Consider the following 27,941-nt stretch of genomic DNA (forward strand, 5'->3'; position numbering starts at 1 on the left):
TTGGCTTCCCCTCTCTTGAACCAGCTCTTCATTGATTCTCTACGTCAGGGCATGAAGGTCTCTTGCACCCATTTCCAGTGTGCAGCAGGTGCTTTCACCTACCTACAGGAGCACTTCCCTCACTCGTACAGTGTGGACATGAGCCATCAGATCCTCAGCCTCAATATCAACCTCATGCTGGTAGGCCCTGCCTCTGTCCTGGGGCATCTGAGAGAGCTCAGTGACCAGGGCATGATTTTTTTTCACTCTGTGGGGGCTGACTCTGGCCTAGTCTGCCCTCCCAGGCAGAAAACTGAAGCAGCCCTAGCACACCAATGTTAAGAGTTCAGAAGGAAGGTCAGGTCACTGCCTGTGGGTAGGGATTTCGGGAATCTTGAAAAGCAGTGGAGAAGGCTTTCCAGATATAAGGGAGCTTGATTAAATGCATGGAAACAAGGTGTGGATGGTGTTGTGGGAGGACAGTAGAGAGACCAGTCTAGCTGGCTGGTACAGAGGGAATAGTGGGAAGTTAGATGGAAAGGTAGGGTGTGACCAAATTGGGCAGGGCCTAGAATGGATTGGCGGTGGGAAGCCACTAAAGATCTGAGGGAAGACAGAAAAGCAATGGTTTAGGAAGCATGGGTTGGCATGGTATGCAGGATGGATTGGAGACCAGAAGCAAGCAGGTCAGATAGGAAGACTCGCAGTATTCCAGGGGATAATAAAGTTTTGAGGCTGGAGAAAATCTGACCATTTTTCTAGCAGACTCCTATATCAAGTAAGATGAAGAGTTAGGGCTTGTCCCCAGCTAATCCCAGGTGACCAGCTATATGATGAGATCTTTTGGTGTTTGTGGACTGGAGCAGAGCAGAAATGGTAGGAGGTACCTGCAGGCCTGCTCTAAAGATGTGTTTATTGCCTCACCCCAAGGGCCAGGCTCAAGAATGCCTCCTGGAGAAGTCAATGCTGGATAACCGAAAGAGCTTCCTGGTGGCTCGAATCAGTGCACAGGCAAGTACCCAAGGGTCACTCTTCAGTAAGCTATTCTCATGCTGTTCTGACCCCATGCTCTATTCCTGTAGTCTGAGATTCCCTACCAGATGGTGAGGGAGGGCCTCAGGGTGCAGAAGGGAGATCCTGTCCCAGCCCTGGTGTAGTAGGAATAGTGCTGCCTTGGGGGTCAGTCCAGGAAGACACGGGTTAACCTCCCCTTCTGCCACTTAGCAGCCATGTAACCTCAGGCTTACTGAGACAGTTTCCTTCTCTGTGAAAGAAGGCTGATACTCACAGTCCCTATCTCTCATAAGGTCATTAGGAGAAAAGTCCTCATTAAACATCACAAGCCAGACAAGTGGGAGCTGCTGGTTATCAGGTGTCACCTGTCATGAGCCAGGAGGGTGGGTCATCACTTGGAGTGCTAATGGAATTGATTGAGGCTTTCCTGAAGGCTCCCTGATCAAGCTTTCTTTTTCCCCTCCCAGGTGGTCGTTTACTACAAGGAGGCTTGCCGGGCCCTGGAAAACCCTGAGACTGCCTCACTGCTGGGCAAGGTCCAGAAAGACTGGAAGAAATTGGTACAGATGAAGACTTGTTATTTTGCTGCTGTGGCTCATGTAAGGAGCCCTGCCAGTGACTCTTCCCTTTCCCTCTTCTGCCCTGGGTGGGGTGGTTGCAGAGGTGGGGAAGATGAAACCAGCCGCAGGCGGGATGTCTCCACTGACCTCACATATTCCTTTTTCAGCTGCACATGGGGAAGCAAGCTGAGGAACAACAGAAGTTTGGAGAGAGGGTAAGTGTGGCTGGCTGGCGTGCTGCTGAGCTTGTGAGCTCTGGCTCAGAAAGAGCCCAACATCTTACTTCCCAAGAGGGGGGAAACATGCACAGGAACCTGTACCAAGCCTTGGAGCTTCTTTTTCTTGCTTTTCCCTGTTCTCCAGTTTCCTGTCATTTTTATATCCCATTTCCTCCCCTATCCCGCATTCTCTCCCTTATTTGTGAAAAGGGTACTTTAACATCCTTGTCTTTTCTCCTGAATAGGAGCTAAGAAACCTGAGTTCTAGGATTGGCTCTACCATTAACTTGCTGTGTGATCTTGGCTTTGGTTTCTTCTGTAAAATGGCTATGTTGCACCTACCCTGTTTGCCTCACAGGGTTTCTGAGAAGCTCAAATAAGAGAATGATTTTTTAGAAGTTCTTGGGAAAGTATTCAGTGCTATGCAGATGCAAAAGGTTTTTTCTATCTGGCACTAACCATAGTGTTTTGGGATTCCTGGGGTGGTAACAGAAGCACCAGTTTGTGAACCTGGTGTTTAGGGCCCTCAACATTCCCACGTTTATCACCTTATACTATTAACATGTTTCCTCTGCCTTGGTCATACTGGACTCCCTACCACCTGCTAAGCCTACCTCTGGACTTGTTCTCTGTCTTTCGTACCTTCCGGTGTCTCTGCTGAGAGCACTTGTTTGGAGTTCTGAATTCTTTGCCCATGCCAGACTAGTTTGCCTGCCTTCCTGCCTAGCTGGGCAGCTTCTCTGCCATCATGTGGGGAATGATTTGGGTCCAGTTATCCTGCTGGGCTTTAGGAGGAGAATGGGTCTCAACTTGGGTAAGGCATATGTACCCTGGGTCTGGCCTTAATGCTCAGACCTAGAGCGAAAGGGAGCCTTTGGCCTCCCCAAGGCTCGTCTCGAGGCGCTGTCCCTTAGGAGGAGGTGATGAGGATGGAGTAGGAGGGAGGGCATCTTGGCTCTTTGCCTTCCCACCCTCCTCTCCCCAGCTGTGCTCTCAGGCCGACGCTCTTTCCTCGTATAGGTAGTCTACTTCCAGAGTGCCCTGGACAAGCTTAACGAAGCCATTAAATTGGCAAAGGTAATGCTGGCTTGAGGTCCTGCGCTTCTGCTTTTCCTTTCCTTGCCTCATTAGAGCTTTCGATCTTTCGCTAATTTCAGATAACCTTGATTGAGTGCATTGTGTATAGAGCTTTGATGGGAGGGGAGAAAGGAACGGGGAAGGGAGGGCTGGGGTTGTGGACATCTCAGCAGGGGTCAGATTTGGCATAATAATGAAAAGCTTTCCCTTTCTTCCTCTCCCTTCTGTCCCTTCCCAAAAAGGGACAACCTGAGACGGTACAGGATGCTCTGCGCTTCACTATGGATGTCATTGGCGGAAAGTAAGTCAGGGTGGGGTGGAACCACATAAGATGAGAGCCACCGTCACATGTGAAAGGAAAAGGTTAGGGCAGAGGAGGGAGCACTTGGACTTGTGGAGATGGCTTCCAGTAAGCTTGAAATGGTCCATGTTTTCCTTCCCAAGGTATAATGGAGAGGAAGGTGGCAGCTGAGCCAGGCTCAGAGTTATGGGCTCCCCAGGTGGTCATAGTAGAAGGGGTAGAATAGATGTGTGGGTCAGGGACCAAACTCAGTGGTGACAGGAGGGAGTGAAAAGATGATGGCCAATCCTTAGACATACACTTGTCAAAGGGATATGCTGCCTCTGAGACAGGACATGAACACACTCCTTACCCCCTTTTCTCTGTTCACAGGTTCAATTCAGCTAAGAAAGACAATGACTTCATCTACCATGAAGCCATCCCTGCCCTGGATACCCTGCAGCCTGTAAAAGGTGTGGGATGCAGAGTGTGGAGGAGAGAGGGTGACACTACTTTGGGGAACCAAATTGGATGCCTAGTGTCAGCCTCTTACAGTGAAGGAATAATAAAGAGCTTTATGCCTAGAGTTACATTAACAAAAACATTGCATGATGAGGGGAGTGACCATCCCAGTGTCCTCCAGCCTGTTCATACTGTATTGAGTTCTGGGAGCTAAGTTTTAAGAAGAGCTTTGACAAACCATGGCATGTAACCAGGACTTTGAGGGGAGGAAAGAATTGTGGGAACTGGAGCTATTGCACATGAATGAAGTCTGGGGATCCTCTTCATGTATTTGAAAGACTGTCATTAGACTTGTTTGGCTTCTGGAGCCCAGAGGTGAGAGTAGTTGCAGAGGGATATTTAGGTTCTATGTAAGGAAACATTCTTTACAAAGCTTGAATTACTGTACAAAAGTGGAATGAGGAATGAGTTCCCCAGTACAAGAAAGCTGGATGACTGCTTGTTAGGAACTTTGTACAAGGCATTCCCACTTAGGCAGAATCCTTTCCCCTTTGAGAGTTTATTATTTTATGATCTCTTTACTTAAGCAGCTGAATTGTTCTTTGCCTGAGGGCTTCTTGGCTCTCCAACTGTTTTCCTTCACTCTCCCAGGAGCCCCTTTGGTGAAGCCCCTTCCCGTGAATCCTACTGACCCAGCTGTCACTGGTCCTGACATTTTTGCCAAGTTGGTGCCTATGGCTGCCCATGAGGCCTCCTCATTATACAGGTAAGCAGAATGGGGCGAGGCCTGACTTGAAGTCTGGGAATGAGTCTCCTACAAAAAGGTGGGGTCACATCCAGAGTTAAGTCCCAGTGGAGGGTAGGGTAATGGTAGCCCAGACTGTCTCAGTTGATTCTTTTACCCTCCCATCCTCCAGTGAAGAGAAGGCCAAGCTGCTTCGTGAGATGATGGCTAAGATTGATGCCAAGAACGAGGTCTTAGAGTAAGTAATGGAGAAAGGGAGAAATGGGAGGACAGGGTCCAAACCTGTTTCCATCAAGTCCTCCAGAATGTTAGGGACACTGTAGAGCCACCTTTGGGATAGAGTGCCAGCCAGCCCATTGTGGGAGGGCCATGAGAGAGGAGAGTGGAACCAGAGCTCCTTGGGGAGATGAAGAGATGCCCAGGGGAGAGAAGACCGGGCCTTTCATGAACAACTTCCCCCCCCCCCCTTATACCTAGCCATTACCTATGGCTAAGTCTTCCCTTCTCACAGGAGGCCTCAGCAACTGAATGAATTGGGAAAAAGTAAATTAGAGGGGAAAATTGGCTTAAATTTTCTGGTATGTCATTATATATCTTACTCTCCATTCATTCAACAAGTATCTCAGAATTCAGTCTGGTTGAAGAGCTTGGACTCCCACACTGAACATTAGTGTGGAAGTTACCATAGACCTTTTCCTAGGACCTTAGAACCCTCAGCTCTCAGCCACCAGCCCCTTCAAAGCTACTCTTTTTCCCTGTTAAAATCATTGGGTTCGGGATGGTCTCGTCTGTGCCTCGTTGTGCTTGCCTCCTTGAGGCCTTGTTATGTGAGGGCTAGGGACAGGTGTGTATTGTAGACTGAGATGACTCCCAGCCATGACCTTTCCCATCATCCCTTGGCACAGCCAGTTCATGGACTCCCTGCAGCTAGACCCAGAGACAGTGGATAATCTGGATGCATATAACCACATCCCACCTGTGCTAATGGAGAAGTGTGCAGCACTCAGTGTTCGGCCTGACACAGTGAAGAATCTTGTTCAGTCCATGCAGGGTGAGCACATGTGGGAAATGGTGTGTGGGGGTGGCTTACACTTGAAACATCCTCACTAGGGGAGAGTAGCTGGGGTCTGGAGTTGTGTTTCTGGTCTGGTCACTTCCCAAGGGCCCCTGACATGGTCCGGAGAGTAACAAAGGGCAGAAGTGAAAGATGTGAAGCTTTTTCCATAGGTGTTAGCACCAGAGACCATTTAGCTCATCCACCCCTTTTTCCCTTTTCTCTCATTTTACATAGAGGAAACAAGGTTTCCTTTTCTAGTTAAGTGATTTTACTCAAGTCATCCAGCTAGGTCATGTTGGAGTTGAAATTTGAACAGTCTTATTCCAAATCTCTTTCCCCTCAACTAAAGGAAATAGGATCAAGGCCAATAATGCAATAAAAGGCCAGAGCAAGGCTAAACCCAAGATTTTGGGACTGTGGGGGACGGGAGCCCCTGGGAGGGGCCTCAGGACAGCAGACAGCAGGCTCAACGTTTCCCCTTCACAGTCTTGTCAGGAGTCTACACAGATGTAGAGGCATCCCTGAAGGAGATCAAGGGCCTGCTAGAGGAGGACGAGCTGCTGGAACAGAAGGTGCAGGAGGTCTCTGGGCAGCCGGCCGCGGTACCCGCGGGGGGGCTGGCCGAAGTGAGCCGAGAGTGGGCCAAGTACATGGAAGTGCACGAGAAGGCCTCCTTCACCAACAGTGAGCTGCATCGCGCCATGAACCTGCACATCAGCAACTTACGGCTGCTGAGTGGGCCACTGGACCAAGTGCGCGCCGCCCTGCCTTCCCCGGCCCTCACCGCTGGTAAGCAGAAAGGCGGGGCTCACTGAGGGGCCGAGGGCAAGGGGCTCGTGGTCCTGCCCTGCAGGAGGCGCTGCCATGGGTTCTGAGACAGCGCTGCCCTTGGCCTCTTCCCAGATGACAAGGCTGTGCTGCAGAACCTCAAGCGTATTCTGGCCAAGGTGCAGGAAATGAGGGACCAGCGCCTGTCCTTGGAGCACCAGCTCCGAGAGCTGATCCAGAAGGATGACATTACCACTTCCCTAGTCACCACAGACCGCTCAGAGATGAAGGTGGCATCCTGGGGATCCCCTGGGGGGAGGGTCTGCTTAGGGGGCCTCTCGCAGATGAGAATGTGGGAAAAGCTGCATACAGGGCCTGAGGGTTGGGATGGAGGAGGCCCACCGGGGAAGCCCTGGTCCTGCTTGGGCAGCAGGTCTCCTGGGTCTCACTCCTCTTCTTTTTCCCCCTCAGAAGCTCTTTGAAGAACAGCTCAAGAAGTATGACCAGCTCCGTGTGTACCTGGACCAGAACCTGGCTGCCCAGGAAAACGTCCTCAAGGCGCTGACAGAGGCCAATGTGCAGTATGCAGCCGTTCGCCGAGTGCTTACAGAGCTGGAGCACAAGTCAGTACCCTGGACTCCTTTTGGCTAGTCACTCCCCCCCAGTCCCAGGGCTTCATGGGGACCCTTCACATTCTTCCAGCCCACGTGTTTGCTAGTTACACGGGGTTGATGCAAGATAATGGGTTCACCTTTGTCTCTCTGCTCCAGGTGGAACTCCACACTGCAGACCTTGGTGGCATCCTATGAAGCCTATGAGGATTTAATGAAGAAGTCCCAGGAAGGGAAGGATTTCTATGCTGATCTGGAGAGCAAGGTGGCCGCTCTGCTGGAACGGGCCAAGGCTGCATGCCAGACCCGAGAAACTGCCTTCCAGCAGCAGATCAGCAGGTAAGGCCGGGCCAGAGGCTGTCCTGGTCTTGGAGATAAAATGGAGTGAGGGGGAGGGTCTGATGAGGGGACTGATGAGAATTCTGGACTGACTTCTTAGGGAACTGAAAAAGAAACCTCCCCCCCGGCCCACGGCCCCAAAGCCACTGCTAGCCCGAAAGGAAGAAGGAGAAGCCCCAGAGCCTGGGGATCTGCCCGAGGAGCTCCGAAGCTTGCCTCCCGACATGCTGGCCACCCACCTGACTGCCTTTCCCACAGGAGCCCTCCCCAGTGATGCCTTTTTGGGAGCTGGAGCTGTTATGCCTTTCCCTCCAGGCCATTTTACTGTCCCTGGGTCCCACTATATTCCTAGCCAAGGTCCCAGTCCCTTCCCCCCAGGTACCTACTCTGGACCTCCACCTCTCCTACAACCCTCAGCTCCTCAGCCTACAGGATTGCCCCTGCCAGGCTTGGCTCCAGGGCCCCGTCTCTATCCAGCTCCCACGTACACCCCAGATCCTGGCCTCATTCCTGGCTCATCTCCTCAGCACAGGGTAGTGAGCAGCCACTATGCGCTAGGGCCTCCTGGATCCAATGGGGGTGTCCCCACAGCACCCCCTCCACGATTTATCAATCCTGAGCTGGCTCCTGGGATCCGTCCTGCCACTACAACTGTAGACAGCATCCAGGGCCCCATCTCTAGTTACACAGCTCCCCGGCCTGGGCCTAGCCCAAGCCCAGCCCCCACCAGGCCCTGCTACTCTGCCTCCCAGCAAGGACTCCCCACAGCACCCTATCCTTACCCTGTAGGAGTTTGCCAACCTTTCACCCCTTCCTCAGCCCAGCTTCCTTTTCCCCCAGCTCCCCGTGGTGAGCTGCAGCCTCGGCCCCAACCCTATGCCTCCCAAGTGCCCTTTGTACCTCAGCCTAGACCCCCAGCCCCAATCCAGCACCCACCCGTCTTCCCTCCCCAGACGAGGGTCCCTGCTCCTACTGCCCAGCAGCCACCTTTTCCTTTTGTCACCCAGCCTGCTGTCTTGGGGCAGCTCCCACCGCCTTTGCGTACCCATCTTTACCCGCTTCCTTCTCAGGATCCCTTACCCCCCCATTCTGGAGCTTTGCCTTTCCCCACTTCAGCCCCGCCTCAGCCTCCCCATACTCCAGTCCCTGCAGTTCAGCCCCTTCCCCCAGGCACTTCAGCCATACCCTATTGCCCAGCCCCAGCTTCCAGGCCCCAGGGTCCCCAGGCCCCCTCACTCCCTAGTCAGTTGCCACCTGGCACCCCATTACCCCTCCGGGGCCCCCCACCCTCCAGCCAACCTTCTCCAAGCCCTCACCCTGTGCCTTCACCAGCACCATCCCCAGGGCCTGGCTCCACCACACCACACCCTTCCCAGGCAGAGCCACCGCCATTCCAACGCTGCAGCTCGTCCACGGCCGATCTGCTCTCATCCAGCCCAGAGAGCCAGCATGGGGGGTCCCAGCCCCCTGGTGGAGGCCACCCTTTGCTCCAGCCCACCAAGGCAGATGCCACAGAGGGCCAGCGGCCCCAAGCCCTTCGGCTGATTGAGTGTGACCCTTACGAGCAGCCACAGAGGCTCCAACAGCTGCAGGAGGAGCTGGAGGCCTTCCGAGGGCTGCTGAGCGGCGGGGCAGGTGCCCTAGACGGAGTCTGGCGGGAGCTGCAGGAAGCCCAGGAACGGGACGCCCGCGGCCGCTCCATTGCCATCGCTCGCTGCTATTCTCTCAAGAATCGGCACCAGGACATCATGCCCTATGATAGTAATCGGGTAGTTCTTCGTTCAGGCAAGGACGATTACATCAACGCCAGCCGGGTGGAAGGACTCTCATCGTACTGCCCTCCACTGATAGCTACCCAGGCTCCCCTGCCTGGCACCGCAGCCGACTTCTGGCTCATGGTGCACGAACAGAAGGTGTCCGTCATTGTTATGTTGGTTTCAGAGGCAGAGATGGAAAAGGTGAGGAAAGGGGGTGGACGGTCATTTGGGGAATTTTCCCTTTGCAGAGAGAATAGAACTGAGTTGTATCTGTAACTTTTTAGGGCAAAGAGTGTAACGGATTTGAACACAGGTCTCATCGGTCAGGGATTCAATCCCTTTCACTCCAGGCTTAACTTTTTTTGTCATCCCTCCCCAATGACATTTTTTAAGGAGTGTAAATGCAGAGATTGCAAAGGAGACCAGTTATATTGAAATATATTTAATCAAAATACTTTTAAAAACAAATTCATAGGTGCTAGGTTGAGAGTCCTTGACCTTTCTGCTATGGCCCCAAGTCAGCTTCTTTGACAACTCAATCCTCTGTCTTTCTGTCCTATAGCAGAAAGTGGCCAAGTATTTCCCCACGGAGCGGGGCCAACCTCTGGTCCAGGGCCCTCTAAGCCTGGTACTGAGCAGCGTCCGGACCACAGACACTCATGTGGAGCGTGTGCTGAGCCTACAGTTCAGAGACCAAAGCCTCAAACGCTCCCTCGTACACCTGCACTTCCCCACTTGGCCGGAGCTGTGCGTTTAAACGGGGGTGGGAGGGTGAGGGGTTGAACTAAGAGACTGAACTTGGGGGCCCGTCCCAGAGGCTCCGCTCATCCCTCTGCTTCCCTTTTCAGGGGCCTCCCAGACAGCCCAGGGAACTTGCTTCGCTTCATCCAAGAGGTACACACCCACTATCTGCACCAGCGGCCTCTGCACACGCCCATCGTGGTGCACTGCAGTTCTGGGGTGGGCCGCACCGGAGCCTTTGCCCTGCTATACGCTGCTGTGCAGGAAGTAGAAGCTGGCAACGGGATCCCTGCCCTGACGCAGCTGGTCCGCCAGATGCGGCAACAGCGCAAGCACATGTTACAGGAGAAGGTAGGGCTGGGACAGAGCAGAGGGAGGGGGCTGGGCCGCCCAGTCGAGGCCCTCACTTGAGCTGAGCTCGCCATTCCCTTGGCAGCTGCACCTCCGGTTTTGTCATGAAGCGGTGTTGAGGCACGTAGAGCAGGTGCTCCAGCGGCACGGGGTGGCGCCCCCTTCTGCCTGCAGACCCCCTGCTAACTCCAGCGGGGCCCAGAAGGTAGAGGGACGCTGGGAGGTGGGGAAGGCGGGGAGGGGGGGATGGCGGATGGAGCTCCTGAGCCTTGTGTCTCTCCTCAGCCGTATCTGCCGCAGGACCCACAGGACCTGGTGCTGGGTGCAGACATGCCCATCAGCTCCATCCAAGCTACCATCGCCAAGCTTAGCATCCGACCCCAAGTAGGCGGGCAGGAGCCCCCACCTCTGGCCTTCCCCAGTCCTGCTGAGCCTCTTAGTCCTACTGCACCCAACCTCCTGGAGCTCACAAGACCCCCTTCTCCTTCTCCTCCTTCCTCCCCCCAGCCTGAAATTCCTGAGCCTAAGGAAGAGAGCCAGGAACCTGCAGCTCCTAGTCCTGGGCCTTCCACTTCTTCTCTAGAGCTATTAGCCTCCCTGACTCCTGAGGCCTTCTCCCTGGACAGCTCCCTGCGGGGGAAGCAACGCATGAACAAGCAGAGCTTCCTGCAGGCTCACAATGGGCAAGGACTGCGGGGCACTGGCCCAAGTGATGATCCTCTCAGCCTTCTGGACCCACTCTGGACCCTAAATAAGACATGAATTGGACCTAGAGGCATGGATGTCCAACGGCTTCTAACTCCCTACACTACATGTTTTCCTTTAAACCTGCTAAGTCCCTAATCCAAAATCTGAGCTGCCTCTCTTCTGGAACAGGGAAATACTTCCTGCCCCTCCCTGGGGCCCCCAAGAAGAAAGGGACTGAAGGTCTGCCAAGGGGCCAGGGTAGAGAAGGAGCATTCACCACCTGTGGAGACCAACTCAGGGGAGAAGTCAAAGCCCACCCCTCCCCCACAATTCTTGCTGCCTTTAGCCCTGCTCTGGTCGAAGTCCTCTGAGGATGGACATTTCTGGACTGCACAGAGCTGATAAACTGACCAGCCCTTGGGGGCAAGGTGTGGGTGGGGCAGACCATGAACAAAGTAGCCATTCTCTTACTTGGGACCTGAAATTTTTTTTTTCAGCTCTTTGCTACTAAAATAAACCAACCTATATGCAGCTGCTTCGTGCTTCCCTTCTCCTCTGCCCTCAATAGTCTCTGTTCTCCTTGGAGCCTCACAGCAGCCTCACAGCACCCTCATTTTATGAAGGCCAGCTCCGTAGTTCAATGGCAGAGGTGAGCTTAGTCATCTAACCCAGTCCTCTGACATTAAATTATGTGTTTCCCTTCACACTTGGCTCAGTCCATTGGATTATTAGTGTGGACAGAAGACAGACCTTGTCAAGCCATTCTCTCTGTTATGTAACTTGGGGAGAAGGTGTTCAGGAGCTGGAATCTGATGAGTATTTTTCCTTAGAACTTAAGTCTAGTCATGTGCCTGTGGCCCAAAACCAAGCCCTTGGTTCTGGCCCACAGCTCTGCCAGTGATTTGCTATCAGGACTAGATGGTTTGGGATCAACAGCCTTGAGGGATTATAGATGGCAACTGAAGTAAAGGCCAGGGCCCCATATGGTTATTGCAGCAGGGGAGTGCCTGCCTTGGGGAGGTCAAAGACGCGTCTTCAAAGCACTTTGTAACCATTCTGTGATAAGCCATTACCCAGGCTATCCCCCAGAGTAAGATCCCCTGAACTCCATTATGACCCTCAGGACTTCCCTCTACTTTCTTACCTGGGTCAGTTATACAGCCACACTCCCTGGCTCTACTTTCCTTCCCCCATTTTCCCTCCAGAAGGCAGAGTTTTATGGCTGACTAAAGCAACATAGCTTTTTCTCCCTCTTGAGGAATGTGAGTACCACACCAAACAGATCTTGTGCTAGGCCTGCCACCTTAATTGATCTATTAATATAAATGCTATCCACCATTTATTTTCTTCAAAGTGAGCATAGGGAAAGAAAAGTAGTAACAGAGACATAATTATGTACCCTTATAGGGACAGATGGAGGTAGCTCATGGTGGTTATATATTACATGATTTAAAAAAGTTTATTTAAGAGAGGGAACTGGCAAGATGGGAAGACACTGAAAAGTTCCAAAGGCAAACCCAGCCAACCCTCTTCTCTCCTTCACCCTCAGGTACTACAGCTTTGGTCCCACTAATGGGGAAAGGGAGAGCCAGAGATGCCAGGCAGAAGGAATAGTCCCTATGCCTAACACAGGGTCCACCAGTTAACAGGACACACAGTGCCCTTAGTGGGATAGGAGCTTACCAACAGCTGTCCTCCCCAACCACCAGAAAGGTGGACAATTCCCCTCCTGTGCCAAGCCTGGTCACCACTGATGAGTCACCTCCAGTCCAGGCCTGCTAGGAAGGCTCTGGAGAGGTGCTCAGGCCCAGTATTAACCCTGGTTCAGTCCAACTTCTCCAACACGGAGGGCACATACACCAGGCTCAGCTCACTGCCAAAGTTGCAGACAATGGCCGCGTTGTCCAGCACAAGGATCTGGCGGGCTGGCTGTGCCTCACTGCTTTTGCCCAGGTAGACAGTTTGCAGCAGGTCTCCATAGTTTAGATCCCAGAAGGAGACACATCCCTGGCCTCCAGTAACCAGCAAGTTGTCTGAGATGACCCCCAGGCTGGCCCCACACCCCATGTCCTAGGAAAGTTGAGGGGAATAAGTGTTACAGATATTGTAGTTCATAGTACATAGGTACTACTTTCCTGTCCCACCCAATCTGGGGCCTTGAGTCTTTATAACCCATTTGCCCTTAGAGTGGGAGAGGAGCAAGATAAAAACACTCCCCCCCTCCCTCCTTTTCTCTCTTCTCACCTGCTGAATTGAGTAGAGCTTGATGCCAGTGCTTCGGTCCCAGATGCTAATAAGGTCATCTAGACCACTGCTAATGATGCAGGAAGTGGTACAGGTGAGAGAGGTCACATCCCCACGGTGTGCAAACATATGGCTTACTCGACTACCTGTCAGAACATCCCAAAGGCAGATGGCACCATCCTGCCCCCCACTGGCCAGCACCATTGTCTGAGAGAATGGAGATGGAAAAACTGGGTTACTGTAGGGTCTCAGAGCTTAATAAGAAACTCATCTCTACTGAAATCTGAATGAAGATCAGGGAAGACTCTCAGAAACTGTGAGAACAGGGTTAGTGTGGCCTTAATGGGGCCCACAGAGGCAGCCTCACCCACAGACGGAATCGTGTGCAATCAGCCAAAAGTGCCTAAGGTCCCTTCCATCCTCTTGGCCCTGTCTTAGCTCCCCCCCATGAGCTCATACGGGATCTCACCTGGTCAATGTACACAGCTGTAATGGCCCCTGAATGGCCCTGCAGGGTGAAGAGGCAGCACGAGTCCTCCAGCCTATACACCTGAGACATGAGGCACATTCAAGTTCTGACTCCCATCCTGACCATCCTGATTTTTATTCTTCCCTACCCACTCGTATCTGAAAAGAGGACAATTCTAACTCATTGCTTAGTGACTCCAATAGAGATTTCACCACTTTCAGCCAAGAAAAAAGGTTAATGGGTCTTCATTCTCTCTGATCTTGCTTCCTCCCCTCCCCAAGACTGCCCAAGCTTCCAAAGGATACTCACTCTCAGAGTGTGGTCCTGGCTCCCAGTCACAACACGACCAGCAGCAGCCTTTAGGGCAGTTATGGGTTTCTGGTGGGCACAGGACACTGTGTGGGTAAGGTGGCACACAACAGTATCACTGTTGCTGTACACAGGGGATGAGGGGGCACTGCCCCGGCCTGGAGTCCCTGGGGAAAACAAGCTCAAAGTGAACAGAAGCCCAAAGTAGAAAGGAAGTCATCTTTTCCCATACCCACTAACACCAGCAGGAGAGTTAACCCAGTTTCCGTCTGGGCCCCCTCCCACTTCCCCCACCCCCAGGGAGCTCAGGGTGGAAAAGTCGCTATAAATAAGTCTCACTTTCCAAAAATTTTCTCTTGACCCACCCCATCCCCCTCTTTACCTCGAAACTGCAAATGATTGAGGACCGTGTGAGTCTCTAAGGAGAAGAAATCAAGGGACCCATTGAGGCGGGCAGCCACAATCCTGGAACAGAATAGTAATAACTGCAGCTTTTAAGAGGGAAAAGGGGGTGGGGTATACATGCTATAAGCTGGGTATAAGGCCCAGGGAGACCTCACAATAGTAATTAAGGAAAGTGTGTTTAAACCTGCCCCCAGGCACCGGTAAGACCAAGGATGAGAGTTCAACCAAAGACTCAGGGCGGTTAAATAAGGTCCCTTACCCAGATGATAAGGGTATGAGGCAGGATAAAGGTATGACCCAGATCCCTCTCTATCTGATCCTCCTTCAAACTCTCCTTTTTCCTCTCAAAGACCTTGATACTGTCTACTGGGTTAAGACCCACAGTGCTATCTGTTGCACCTTTGACCCAGATGTCCCTTCTGCAGAGGAGTCCCAGAGCCATCCTGGCCCAGGAAACATCCTCACCTCTTGTTCAGGAACACAAGGGCAGTGATGCCTGAGGAGACCTCCTCGTTGCTGCAGCGCAGGGTACCCTCGATGGCGTCCCATACCTGTAACCCCAGAGGCTGTGAGGGCCCTGCTCAGGTGGGGGCAGCCCCACCTGACTTCTAGGCCTAAAAGGACAGACTTAAGATCTTCCCTCCCACCCACCACGGGAATGGTCATGGGCAAGGGCAGCATGCGCTTTAAATTGAGCCTGTCTAGAGCCCTTGATTCTCTGTCTAGTGCTATTGGTTAGAGACCCAGGGTCCTGGCTCCTATCCCTCCTCTATTTTCCCGTTAGTGAAACAAGATGGAAATCTCTGGCCCCCACCCCAACCAAGCCCACTTGGGAATAAATCAAGAAAGCCAAAGTCAGGCCCTTTGTCCTCAAGGCTCGTTCATTAAAACACAGCGTCCCTACCCTGTTCTCAACTCCCCGCCTAACCTCCCCACCTCCAGCCTGCCATTGCTGCGCCCAGCCACGATGAGGTTCCCTTGCAGGTCCAGGCTCCAGACAGAGCTCTCTGTGTCGGGAGTCCACGTGGGGATGGGTGACCCCTTCTCGAGATGTGAGCAGGCTTCATCCTCAGGGCCATGGAATGAAGGAACTGGGGAAGGGGGTCCTAGGGCTGGTAAGGGGATAGGGCTCAGCCCCTCTTCCTGGTATACGCGCTGCACCAGTCGGCTGAAATCATAGCCAGGGGGGTCATGGGGTCGTCTACAGCCAGCCCGGTGCCTTGGCTCAGGCTGGGAAGGCTCTAAAGTTGGGGGTTGGGGCTGCTCAGAAAAGTTGGTGTCAATGAGGCAGGTCAGGTCAGGCTGGTCACCAAAGAGCGGAGGCTGGGGGGCCCCGAGGAGGCGCCGTAGCTGGGGGTTATCTCCAAGCTCCTCAGGGCTTCCTTTTCCCCCATCCGACAGCTGCTCCCAGTTCTCTTGGGAATCAAAGACACCACCACTGTCCCTTCGAAGCCTAGTAAGCAGAGAAAGGAAGGTGCCAGGACAGGAATGTGTTTGGGGATGGAAAAGGAGTTAGAAGGGAAAGGATCTCATGCCAGTGTTGAGAGGTGAGTAGCAGGTGAAGGAAGGAACTAGCTTTTGAAGCCAGGAAGAAGGGATAAGGGAAGGAATCATACCCTTGCTTGGGGATCAGGGTGAGGCAGTCCCCAGTCTGTGCATCCCACACCCGGATCTGTCCTACGAGGCAGCAGCTCACCAAGAGCATCCCGTCACTTGCCAGGCACTCAATGTCCTGAAAGGAGAGAAGAGAATCCAGCTCACCAAGGGCAGGGATGCATGGCCAGCTCCTGGCCCATCACCAAGTGTCCTGTGATGGGATCTAAAGATCTCTGGCTGGTGGCGCAGTGAATAGAGCACCAGCCCTGGAGTAAGGAGGACCTGAGTTCAAATTCGGCCTCACACACTTGACACACTTACTAGCCGTGTGACTGAGCAAGTCACTTAAGCCCAACTGCCCTCCAAAAAGCAAAAAAATAAATAAAATAAAGATCTCTGGCTGTCCTCCTGCTTCAAGGGGGGGGCGGGCAACAAGAGACACGAAGGAAGCAGGAAGGAGTCTCTGCAGGAAACAGAACCAGCTCATCTCCAATTCTTACCATGAGATGCCCTCGAAGGACAAGAGGAATGATCTCTGTCTCAGGCGGGCTGTATCCATAGTCATCACAAGGCAGGTCCCCACGCTTTCGACGGCCATGGGAGGACCCGTGCTGTCCATAGTTCTTGGGGCAGAGCACTCGATAGAGGCAGAAGAGCAAAAGCACCAACAAGATGCCAGAAGCCAGGCCTAATGCAGCTACCCTGTAGGCATGGCATGTGATGGTGCTCAATGGGATGAACTGCATTCAACCCAATAGCCACCCCCTAGGAATCACACAAGCCCCACACCCCAGTGAGCCTAGAAACCCAAGTGAGGTAGAAAGGGGACAGGAAACTAGTGGTTAGGAGCAGCCTGCAGCAGGGGTGGGGAGCCTGCGCATGGCCCTCTAGGTCCTCAAGTAGAGCCCTTTATCTGAATCCAGACTTCACAGAACAAACCCTTTTGGCTGCACTTGAGGTCCTAGAGGACCACGCGAGGCCTTGAGGCTGCAGGTTCCCTGCCCTTGCTAGACCAGGTATGATCACATAACCAGTTTCTCACACTTCTCTATCCCTCTTGATAGTTCTGGTCCAGCCAAGGACCCCAGCACAGCTGGAGGCAGTGGCCCTTACTTGTAGAGAGTGACATCTCCATGGACCTGGGTCCTGCTGGGACCTTCATATGCCTTCCCCGGACCCTCCCCCTGGGCAGGTCCAGAGCCTGAGGGCTGCAGGGGCCAGTAATGTTGAGCATCCTGTTGGTGCTGAACCTCTTGTGGGTTCAAGTAGAGGGTAACAGGAATCACTGGGAGCAGGCTGATGTACCTGTGAGGAAGCAGAGCAGAAAGCTGAGGAGGCCTTCCCTGGCTACCTCCACCCAGGACAGCTCAGCGCCCCGATGGCAGGAGGAGGCAATGCCTCCCAACCAACTCTCACGAAGAGGCAGGCAAGAAGGAAGCCAGTCTGAGCTCAGGGGTAAGGCGCTGGGCAAAAATCCCAAGCTTTTTTCCCCATGTCTTTTCCCAGCGCCCACAGCCTATGTACCTCTCTTGGGGGATTTAGAAATACTTATCCAAAGAAGCCACCTGCTCAAATGAATCCTGTTCTAAGAGCAGCGGTCTGAAGCTATTCCCTAATCTCGCCAGAACAAGGTTTCCTCTACCCACCTACCTCTCCTCTGCTACACTCACCTCTTAGCGAGAGTGATATTGTAGTAACTGAAAAGGGACGGCCAATGGCGAAAGGACAGCTTCCTCCAGAGCTCTTCATCTTCTGGTCCCCATGTCACCTCTGGGGCAGGGCCTATGTCCAGCAGGCTGCTGTGAGGAGCCCCCTCCAGATGGTCCTGGGGCTCCTGAACATCAGGGGATTCCCAAGGCAGTGTCTGATTCTCTGCTAGCTTAGAAGAATCCGGTGGGAAGATGGAGAAGGTACTCTTGGGGTCACCTGCAGGCAACACTCCACCTGGCACAGGCATTGGGGGCAGTCCTGCCTCCCCCAAGGGGCTCTGCTCTGTCACCTGGGCTAAGTAAATGCGTAACCCAGCAGGGTCTGTATACACCAGGATGCCAATCCAGATCACTGTGCCAACCTGTAAGAAGCAAGGATGAGATCAGTAAATTCACACTAATGCCTCTAAACACTTTCAACCTGTAAATTTTACTGATGGTTGATGGGGAGGGGGCACCTCTTAGGTAATGTACTATGTGAGCTGACATTCAGTTCACAAAGTCCAGGTGAGGAGAAACAAACCACCCATCCTCCCCTTCCTTGCACCTTTTTAAGTCATCTGATTACTAACCATCCCCCCAAGCCAAAAATATGCATTTGGTCTCCTGCTGGGTCCTGTTCCCCAAATGCCACCTAAATGCCCAGGACCTAAGTCATACTAAAATGGGATGTTCCCCGGGCTTGATGTTGACTATTTCTTCCAGCTTCAAGTCTCCTTGACATCTTCCCTCTGTACCCCCCATACTCAACACTGGCCTAGAATCAGTGATTTTCCCAGTGCTGAGGGTCAAAAGGCTGAAATCCTTCAGTCTCTTTCAGAGAACAAAATGACACCAGTCTCTACTAGACTAAGACCCATTTCCAGGAAAATGTCCTTTGGAAACCAAGTCTCAAGGTCAAAACTGCTGTCAAATTGGTCGGCCGCTCACTGGTGGGTCACCCCGTTGAAGATGGAATCTCTCATACCTCTAGCAAACTCACTCTTTCCTCCTTTTCTTATTTCTTTTAATGCTATAGCAGCTTCCCATGCTTGCTACAACTAAGAATCAGTCTCATTCCGTCTCAAGCAGGCAGAAAGAACTATGGTATTTTACAGTCTCCTCATTAGATCTCCTAGGTATCTGGAAAGAGGGACGATAGACATCTTGGACCAGAAGAGATAAGAAAACAATGACTCTATTGTTGCTATTTCCCAAATCTCTCCTTAGTCTTTTCCTGGATCATGGAGCCAGCCTTAAAAGGGGCACACTCCACTGAGACCATAGCATGGTGAATAGCAATCCATCACCTACCTTGCCCCACTCAAAGGGTGAGCTACAGAGGAGGAAATCAGAAGGCCTTTGGTACTTTAGCAGGTGGGGATGAAGTTTCTCTATCTTAGACATAGGGGAGAATAACCAGGGGATGGGGCAGGGATACCATGATCAGTCTCTGGGCCAGCCGGGTCCGGGCCAAGAAATAGATGACGCGTAGCCTCTTGGGGAGGCGCAGATTTCTAAAGGATGATGGCTGCAGGGTGATCGTGTGCGGTGTCGAGGGTCGCACGGCCAGCTGCCGCTCATAGCGGTGGCCCCGTCCTGCAGGCTTTGCCGGGTGCAGGCAGACTTCTGTGGGCAATCGTTTATTTAGATCAGCGAGCTGCAGGTAAAGATGAGACCTGAGTTCAGGATCTTACTCTTTTCTTTTTGAGGTACAGCCCTCCATCCTCACCACCCTCAGTCAACACCAATACCCAAGTAGCCACACACACACACACACATTTTCCAATGTCAACAGGCCTAGATGTCTTCTAAGATTGCAAAATTTAGACAATGAGCTTCATGGACCCTATGGACCCTGACCCCACCATGAAAATTAAGGGGGAATAGTAGGAGTCCTCTCTCCTACCTCCATACGACGAATGTCAATGGACAGAACAGTGGTAAAAAACAGCATCTGCAGAAAGAAGTCGGAGACGAGGCCTACCACAGCAAAGAGACAAAACTCCTGGGAACGAAGCAACACATGATAAGCAAGTCATGACAACCCTTACAGCAGGCTCACTCTGTGCCTCACAGCTTTCTCCCAAACCCCCTAAAATCCATCCTATCCCCCAGTTCCTAGCTCAGATTTTTAGTTCAATAAATCATCAAACATTTATTAAGCACCTGCTATGTGCCAGGCACTCTGATAAGCCATGGGGATACAGAGAGAGCTCAAGGTGGTGCCTCCCTTGAAATGAGGTGGTTCTGTCACTCCTTACCAGTTCAGAAAGCAGGCTAGGGTAAGACAGGCCTCAGGCCCCCACTGTGCCTTGGGAATTCCTGGCCTTCAAAACCCAAGGGCCTAATTCCAAACAAGGCATTCTGTGACAATGTAAGTCACCTCCCACAGAGTAAAGAGCAGGCAAGTAAAGGGCAGAGATGAGAAATGAAAGCACCGGGAGCCAAGGTGCCGGGGCAGACACAAGCCCCTACCTGAATAGCAGGAACCAGGGTGAAGTATCCAATGAGGATGATGCCCAGTTCTGTGGCCATGTTCTTCATGATCGACCAACTCTCGTTGCTTAAGCCTACAGACAACACATACAAAGCAGTGAAGCAGAATGGACTGTGGGGCGGGGCTGCAAGGTCCAGCTGTAACCACCCCCAGGTCACATCATCACCTCTGTGCCTTAGTTTCCACTCTTAATTCCGGAATTTCTATAGCAAACATTTCATGTGCTTCAGTTTCAAAGCATTTTAATAAAAAATCTATCATTTGGTTCTCACAACAACCTGGAAACAATTAGAGCAGTGCTAGCCTCATCTCACAGCTGAGGATCAGGTGAAAGACTTTGCCCCAAATCTCACAGCTCTATAAATGTCACAAACACTGCCCCATTCCCATGACTTGGTGTTTCTGTACTTCCCCAACTAATTCCTGGCAAAGAAAGGGGACAGAAAGGTGAAGAGAATAAGAAAAAATGCCTTCTATGATGGGGTGGGATGGAGGGTGAGAAGTTCTTAGAAAAGGGCTTTTCCCAGAATACAGCACCAATGGCCCAATGCGTCTACCAATGGTAGACCACCACTGCCTTTCCCCTTGTCCATTCGGGGCCTTCATAATCAAGTTGCAGGCTCTTTCCCACAGTTCAAATACACAACATTCCTCCTCAGCTCTGTTACCTTGGGCAATCCGCAGCTTTACTTCAAGGTCTACCGGAGTAGATACAACTGACTTTGTGAGAACCAGCACATTCTCCAGTCCAATCACCACCACCAGATAGGGGAAAATCTCTCTGAAGAAAGGGAAAGACTCCAGGTCAAAAAGGGGTAATGCCTTGAGATAAAATGAACAACTACTGTGAATACCACCGAATACATTCCCATCACTCAAACGTGAGACACTAACAAGAGCTCTTTCCATAGGTCCAATGAGCAAAACTCTCTAACAAGTAGGATAGAATTAACACAAAACGAGCTGGCATGATCAGCAATCTCATTTACACAGCACCTACTCCCCATCACCAGCCTTAGGTTTTATAAGAGGAGCTTGGGTTCAAGTCTTATCTAATGGAGAGTGGTCTGATGAAATCACTTTAAGGGCTACTTGAAATTTTTATTCACATTTGCTGTTCAAAGTGTTTGACCTGAGTAAGAGATCCTGGCTCTATAAGAAAAAAAAGTCTGAAAGAAGACTTTTGGGTTACTCTAAAGCACTATTGTAGTGACAGAATTCCAGAAAAGTAAATAAGTGAGACCTCCATTATCTAAGGATAACTGAAACCAGAAAATGGCTTTTTAAAGGGGAGACCAACACAAAATGGAGATCAACATTTTATAGTAAATAGCAGAGGAAAAGATTTTATTGGGACTTTTATCTTGTTGAATAATGAAACTAAAACTCATGAAAATAAGCTTATTTAATTTTACTTTTATTTAACATTTTTGGTTATATATTGTTACAAATAACATAATTCCTAGAATAAACACAGAATCAATCAAGTGCTATATTTTATATTCTGCACCTCCCTTTTAACTTTCACAGAATGATTATAAAAAAGTCACTGACAAAAAGGTCAAGAGGATTTGAGGACCTCATCGATTTTCACAAGGACTTTGCTTAATCTTTTGCTATTCAAATAATTCTACTGAAATCAAAGCAGAGGGAACAATAAGACTATAGGAGACTAGATTAAGACATTGACTTATCAGGGATAGACACTATTGTTAAATGGATAGAAATGATTAAGTGGGGACTATTTTTAGAAATGGTCAATTCATTAGTGAATATTTTCTGATTAAAATTATTTTCTGCTTGCCTTATCAGTCTCTTGGGGGGGGCGTGGCATAGCACCCATGAAGTCAGAAAGAGAGACCTACCTTCAAATCCAGCCCCTTGACATACACTGACTGGGCAGGCACTCAGTTTGATCTGCATCAGTTTCTTTAATCAATGTTCCCTACACCAATGGAATCACAGGTCCAGACCAAAACAAAAGTGAACGCTTGGAGATTTGGATAATTAGAGTCTCCATATTTTATTAAAAAAAACAAATTATACCTAACAGAAGCTCTGGATGAGTCACAGTACTGATAAAACCACTTGGCATTTATAGAACTTAAAAAAAAATGCCAAGTATTTTATGCATCATCTGATTTGATGCTTACAACAATGATGAAAACATCATGAAGGAAACCAGGGCTTTCCTAGATGAAGCGTATCGGAGCAGAATTCAAACCCAGCACTTTCTAGCAGGAAACACTGCCTTTCCAAGCAAGGCAAAGAGCATGGAGAAACCAAGAATAATGAGATCAAAAAGAAAGTCCTTCCGGTTAGTAAAATGTGTGTATGTGAGCGGCTCTGCTGTATGTCACTGTATCATTACAGTTCTCTTTTCAGGCACAATTGGAGAAAGGAACACAAGCCCAGAAGAGGGGACTGGAAAAAACAAAACAAACTAACAACAACCAAAAAAAACTAGGAATTTTCCTGAGGAGCCTGAATAGCTGAAACACTGAGTGAAAAGACATACTGAATTTTAAGCAAGAAGCATCAGTCTGAGATATTTTGACAATAAATAAGCCTAAAGTTTTAGGAGGAACCAGTGGGAAGGGCTTTGATTTCACACTGAGATCCAAGGTAAATTGATAAAATAAAAGTTAAAGATTAGTGAGAAAAAAATTAATATATTGTAACTAGACAGTTATTTTTAAAAAAAACTTGCTCTTAAAAATTTGATTTGTAGGTTAGAATTCTTAAATGGTTTAAAATTAAGAGTAAAAGTACATAGCTATATCAAATGGGTAATTTTATCTTTGAGAAAAAAACTCAGCCTCATGTTACAAAATTAAACATGAAGAGACCACAAAAGCTTCAAAAGAAGCAGGGCAGAGAGTGTAGTGAGGTGATTACTGCACCATTTTAGGCTAAGCTGGCCAACCCAGACAATGGGACTTACCCGCCATTGAGAGTTGGAGTCAAGCCAAACAATGTACAAAGTCCCACAGACATTAGCAGAGAGCTGAGGACAGTCACCACTGCTGCTAGCGCCAATCCCCATTTCGATTTCACCATGTCTATCTTTCCTGAAAAGGAGAGGACACACATAGAGATGCCCCCTCATCAAAAGGAAGACACACAACTTTCTATCTCTTTCCCATTCTCCATATCTATGGTTTTCCCCTTCTACTTGACTAGCTAAGACACCCCCACTGCAAGGCCCTTTTTCTTTAATGTAGAGAAAGAACCCAAGGTGAAATAAATTTACCAATCAGGTGAATGGAAAAGGTAAGTCATTTTTACATGTAAACTCAGAATGCTATACTATGGACGAGATTTCTCCAGAGGCAATTCTGCCTACGTAAGTCCAAGAATACAGTGCACTGGACCATCAAAGACTCATAAAATGACAAAAATGGCAAGGATACTAAGACCCTAGCACAGCCCCCTCCCTCTATGAAGGAGAAAACGTAAGCTCCAGAGAGGTGATGACTTACCCAAAAATGGGCATACATAATTTTTTCTATCACCACCTGGGTACAGCAAGACCCCTGCCCACAAAAACACTCAGGCCTGAGAAGTGAGTTGAGAAATAGTCCCAATTAACATTAATAGGTTAGCCCCTAAACCCATCTCAGACCTACTTGTAGAGAAGTAAATGTAGGCAAAAAGGATGATGTAGGTGGTGACGAGGGGAATGAGCTCAGCAATGCCAATTTCTTCCTTGAAATGTACATGCACCAGATTCTCCTCCCGAAGACTACAGTTGGGGCTAGGGTGCAACAGCTTTAGTCGGGCCCGAAGGCTATTCAGATACCTGGTCATAGAGATGGGAGGAGAGAACAGGATACAATTGTTCCCTTCTGCCCAAAGGCAGCCTCTGGGAGGAGAGGTGCAGTGAGGGCCTCTTTTATGCATTAGGGAAGAGACACACTAAGTTTGAATTCTGGTCCCACTTAAAAACTGTGGTATGCCAAATTTTTTCAGATGCCTCCCTCCTCCCCTTTTAGGTTCCCTTTTTCTCAACCCTTCAACCCCATATAATTATCTAGGCCTTGCTTATAACTAATTCTTTAGCTAATCCCCACTAAACTGTTAGCAGTTAAGACCTTAGTGTTACCCTTCCCAAGAGCACCTGGTATTATATAGGGGGCTCTTTAAGACTGAAAAATCTTCAAAACTCAGAAGAATGAACTACCTGTACCATCTATAACAGCAAAATTTCAGACACAGGGACAGAAAAGGAGGAGGATACGATACCATATATAGGTGGCTACCTACTTGAAAAAATGGCCCTGCTAGTCCCTGCTGAGCACTTCTTCCAAACGGTGGCGAGCTCACCTGGAGTGGTAACTCTGGAAGACCAGGGTAACGGTATAAGACACCATCCTCTTCCTGGTATATAGGTTCACCCCACTATATTTTCCTGGTACTCCGAACAACAAGTCTATAGACATATACAGAAAAGTGAACAAGTCACCACGAATCAATACCTAGGCATCATTCAGTATTGTGTCTGACACAAAGCAAGTATCCACACCCTGCACTCCTCCCACCCATTCTAAAGAGTCGTGGAGCCCCCGGAGTCATCTAACAAGGGAACTAAAGCAGGGAAAGGCAAAGTCTGTGTGCACCTTTGAGGGTTGCAGAAGTCTGGAGGGTCTTTGGTTCATGTTGATAGATGGTTTTGATAATATCAGGGTCAGCATTGAAGCGCTCCTGATCATTCTGCCAGAAGTTTCCAGGTGATAGCAGAAGGCAGCCATGCTCCGGAAGCAAATTCCTAAGTTTCTTTAGGCCTGGCAGGAGATCAGTCACTTGCAGGCACACTTCCTCCAGGCTCTTGGTCCCAGAGCTGCCCAGGGAAAAAGAACAAAACAAGCCGTTGTACTCTAACCATTATCACATCTATCGAATCTCATTGGGTTCTAAATGGAAGAACCTAATAATTCACTATATTGTTCTCCCCAATTCCAATATAGCCAGAGAATGGGGAAATCTCAGTAGACATGAAATAATAGCGAGTATTTCCCACAGTATTTGTACTAGAGTATTTCTTTAGGAGCTGTTAAGGCCTATCCACAGTGAAGTAAGAAACAGGAAATCAAGAAAGAACACAAAATAAACCTGTCTTGAATCCCTATCTAGATAGGATGGGAGACTGTTTACCCAGACATTGAATCTAACAAGTTTACGCTCAGAGCCCTGCAATATTAAAAGAGTACTACATATAAGACATTATGTAAAATACAAAAATGGCAGCAGTGACTGTGTCTTGTTCCAGGTGCTTGCATTCTAAACTGGACTGCCACAGAATTAACAAAAATGGTGCAACTAGTTTAAAAAATTGAAAACAAAGGCAAAAATTGGAGAGAACCAACCCAAAGACAGGGCAGCATGATGCAGTGGAAAGGGCACCAGAATGACATAAAAGAACCTGTATCCAACTCTCGGCTCTGCTGTTCTGTGGGGCCTTGGGCAATGTAAATCTCCACTCTGAGCATTCGTTTCTTTATCTGTGAAATAAGGCTAAACCAGGTGACCTCTAAGGTCCTTTCCCGATGAAAATGCCATAATCTTGTGAATCCTGTTTTTCCTTATGAGACTTTTAACAAATGAGTTCCCTTTTCTAAACCTATAAAAATGAGAAGATGGATTAAATGAGCTCTTAGGTCCCTTCTAGTTATTATGCCTAAGATCCTATGACTGAAGACGGGAAACTCTAAAGACACTCAAAAAAAAAATCTGCATTTGTACTTATTGCTTAATAGTAGGTCTTGTCCCAACTTATTTGAATTAAATAACACATTAAGAAACTAACTGGTTTTTCTTTCATACAAAAATAATGCCGTATTGTCCTCTGGAGCTACAAGAATTTATGGGTCCTGGACAATACCAATTTAAGCTAGCAAGTGAAACAATGTAATAGGGAGGTTGTAGTAAGAAATTTAGCCAGTTCTGATCCCTGAAACGTCCAGTTAAGAACTGGATGGTAAAAAGTCAAATGAATAACTAAGAAATGAAAAACTTCCATACTTAAGAGAACCACTATTTGGCTTGGGAGCAGAGAAAGTTGGTCTACGAAAAGAATATTTAATAACTGATAGACAAGGTTCCTGAGATCTGTGGTGGGGTTTTAGTAGCACAGTATCACACTTACAAAATGCTTAATCCATAGATACATTGATTTATACATTTTTATGTTTCTTATGACTCACAAATACTATACAGAACATGCTGCACACAATAGACCCTTAAAGGAAGATATTATCTTCAAATCATAACAGAAAGAATACAAGTTCTGAACTAGTAGTCTTCAGCAGAGGTGTCAAACTCAAGGTCATCAGAGCAAAAGAGCCAGATTAAAAGGTAGATGGGAAATATTTAACAAAATAAACAAAATACAATATAGATAATGTTAAGTTATGGTTCGTTTCTACTTGAGTTTGACACCACTGTTCTAGAATATTTTTTTATGGATTGATCCTAAAATGCTGTATGTCCCCCAGAGAGAAGCACAAGCTACTTGAGAGGTCTGCATTGAAGTCAGAGTGAGCAGACAAGGATCAAGATGCAGCTGACACCACATGCCATTAACAACTACAAGAATTCAAAGGAAAAAGTAATCTATGAACAGGCAAGCAATTCTATAAGGCTACTGTTCTTTTTGTTTCTATGAACTGATTGGCTTACCTAATTATATTTGGAGAAGAGATTTGAGCTTAAATTGTAACATTCATAAGCAAGGAACAATGTTAGCAAATCTACTGCTAAAAGGACCCAGACTCTTAATTATTTCAGTTAATACCTGTCTCTCAGCACATGGTTTCGGATTTCTTCTACCAGCTGAAATACCCGGGAGAGAGGTGAACGGAACACATCCACTGCCACCAAGTTCTTGTGCCAGGGGGAAATGGTAGATTTCACAAATATCTGTTGGATATAGGCCACTGGAGCTCCCACATACTGACGAGGAAATGGGGAAGAATGGAAAAAGAAATTAACTCAGCATATTAAGGAGCTGCATAGGTCTAAATAAAATCTGACAAATTTTACTGAGTGGCTACTCTACAAAAAGCACTGTTTTAAGTACTATGGAAAAGAGAAGAGAGTTTTTTTAAATGCTCCTTTCTTTTAAGAGCTTATAAGTTAGCTGAGGAGAAAAGAAAGACATACACAGTACAGTCAGATAACAAAACAAGGTGATGTAATTATTAAATACACAAATGAATGGTTCCGGACAATGAGTGCTAAAGGAAATTCAGAAACCTCACAGACTGATATAAATGCAAATAGACAAAGGCAGCTTATCATAGCAATCATCAAACTATTTGGTACAGCTAAGAAACAGAAAAGTACATGAACAGAACATATCAGATAAGTAAATGCAAAACAAATGAAATCAATATTACCAAGTATTCTGTAAACCTATGAAAATAAACTCATGCTTTAAAGAATGCTAGGAGGTAGAAGGCCCAATCCCAATCAGCACTGAAGCTTTAATCGGTTCCATTCTTCCAGCCCAAAGTGGTCTGCCTCTTCCTTATGCAGCCTGCAGGCTGTTCACTCCCAGGATTCAACAGATTTGTACCAGACTTTTTGGTGACTTTAGCCTTACTGCAGCTCAAAACTCCTGAGCTCAGGTGATCTATCAGCTTCAGCCTCCCTTAGGAGCCAGGATTACAAGAGTGTGCCACCCCATCTTATAACGTATTTTAGTGCTAAACTTTATCAAAGGTTTTTTCAACATCTGTTGATGTGCTTTGGGAGAAGGGCGGTGTTTTTGTTTTTAAAATGACTAATTATGTTTATGATTTTCCTAATGTTAAACCACGTTTATATCTCTAGTACAAATCCAAATTACTCATAGTGAATCATTTTTAGATGTATTACTGTAAGCTTTATGTTAGAATCTCATTTAAAATTTGTACACTATGGCACTATGTCCCCAAAATTACTAAACTGTGCATATTCTTTAGCCCAGTTACTAAGCCTATACCCCAAAGAGATAAAAAGAAGAGGGAAAGGACCTATGTACACAAATATATTTGTAACAGCTCTTCCCAAAGTATCCAAAAGCTAGAAATGAGGAGAATGCC

General features: G+C 48.7%; 2 protein-coding genes across 6 annotated transcripts in view; one reads left to right on the plus strand and one right to left on the minus strand.

Annotated features, from left to right (window-relative positions):
- PTPN23 (protein tyrosine phosphatase non-receptor type 23) overlaps positions 1–11,177 on the plus strand; it is a 44,526-nt gene extending 33,349 nt beyond the window's left edge. Inside the window, exons 6-24 of one of the 3 annotated variants that reach the window (XM_069095919.1) lie at positions 49–180; positions 910–990; positions 1,461–1,592; positions 1,721–1,768; positions 2,792–2,848; positions 3,091–3,149; positions 3,522–3,601; positions 4,242–4,356; positions 4,508–4,573; positions 5,241–5,386; positions 5,879–6,181; positions 6,296–6,450; positions 6,632–6,783; positions 6,931–7,110; positions 7,211–9,068; positions 9,430–9,614; positions 9,716–9,959; positions 10,045–10,164; positions 10,245–11,177. In XM_069095919.1, the coding sequence (XP_068952020.1) occupies positions 49–180; positions 910–990; positions 1,461–1,592; positions 1,721–1,768; positions 2,792–2,848; positions 3,091–3,149; positions 3,522–3,601; positions 4,242–4,356; positions 4,508–4,573; positions 5,241–5,386; positions 5,879–6,181; positions 6,296–6,450; positions 6,632–6,783; positions 6,931–7,110; positions 7,211–9,068; positions 9,430–9,614; positions 9,716–9,959; positions 10,045–10,164; positions 10,245–10,721 (4,590 nt within the window). In that variant the 3' untranslated portion in view covers positions 10,722–11,177. The remainder of the gene's footprint in view (positions 1–48; positions 181–909; positions 991–1,460; positions 1,593–1,720; positions 1,769–2,791; positions 2,849–3,090; positions 3,150–3,521; positions 3,602–4,241; positions 4,357–4,507; positions 4,574–5,240; positions 5,387–5,878; positions 6,182–6,295; positions 6,451–6,631; positions 6,784–6,930; positions 7,111–7,210; positions 9,069–9,429; positions 9,615–9,715; positions 9,960–10,044; positions 10,165–10,244) is intronic. The other 2 variants (XM_069095920.1, XM_069095921.1) reach the window with 2 other exon arrangements.
- A 902-nt stretch (positions 11,178–12,079) lies between these two features.
- Positions 12,080–27,941, minus strand: part of SCAP (SREBF chaperone) — a 108,289-nt gene continuing 92,427 nt past the window's right edge. Inside the window, exons 4-23 of one of the 3 annotated variants that reach the window (XM_069095922.1) lie at positions 26,651–26,808; positions 24,477–24,697; positions 24,184–24,289; positions 23,487–23,659; positions 22,802–22,928; positions 20,526–20,638; positions 19,836–19,930; positions 19,267–19,365; positions 18,799–19,017; positions 17,340–17,740; positions 16,783–16,974; positions 16,170–16,371; positions 15,690–15,805; positions 15,010–15,526; positions 14,539–14,624; positions 14,051–14,133; positions 13,669–13,835; positions 13,360–13,440; positions 12,891–13,097; positions 12,080–12,716 (exon numbers count right to left, since the gene is read on the minus strand). In XM_069095922.1, the coding sequence (XP_068952023.1) occupies positions 12,471–12,716; positions 12,891–13,097; positions 13,360–13,440; positions 13,669–13,835; positions 14,051–14,133; positions 14,539–14,624; positions 15,010–15,526; positions 15,690–15,805; positions 16,170–16,371; positions 16,783–16,974; positions 17,340–17,740; positions 18,799–19,017; positions 19,267–19,365; positions 19,836–19,930; positions 20,526–20,638; positions 22,802–22,928; positions 23,487–23,659; positions 24,184–24,289; positions 24,477–24,697; positions 26,651–26,808 (3,609 nt within the window). In that variant the 3' untranslated portion in view covers positions 12,080–12,470. Of the gene's footprint in view, positions 12,717–12,890; positions 13,098–13,359; positions 13,441–13,668; positions 13,836–14,050; positions 14,134–14,538; positions 14,625–15,009; positions 15,527–15,689; positions 15,806–16,169; positions 16,372–16,782; positions 16,975–17,339; positions 17,741–18,798; positions 19,018–19,266; positions 19,366–19,835; positions 19,931–20,525; positions 20,639–22,801; positions 22,929–23,486; positions 23,660–24,183; positions 24,290–24,476; positions 24,698–26,650; positions 26,809–27,941 lie in introns of those variants that run through there. The other 2 variants (XM_069095923.1, XM_069095924.1) reach the window with 2 other exon arrangements.

The sequence above is a fragment of the Petaurus breviceps genome, unplaced genomic scaffold (genome assembly GCF_028583685.1).
Source record: "Petaurus breviceps papuanus isolate PSGF00001 unplaced genomic scaffold, PetGlider_PUasm1.0 227, whole genome shotgun sequence".
NCBI classification, from domain to species: Eukaryota; Metazoa; Chordata; class Mammalia; order Diprotodontia; family Petauridae; genus Petaurus; species Petaurus breviceps.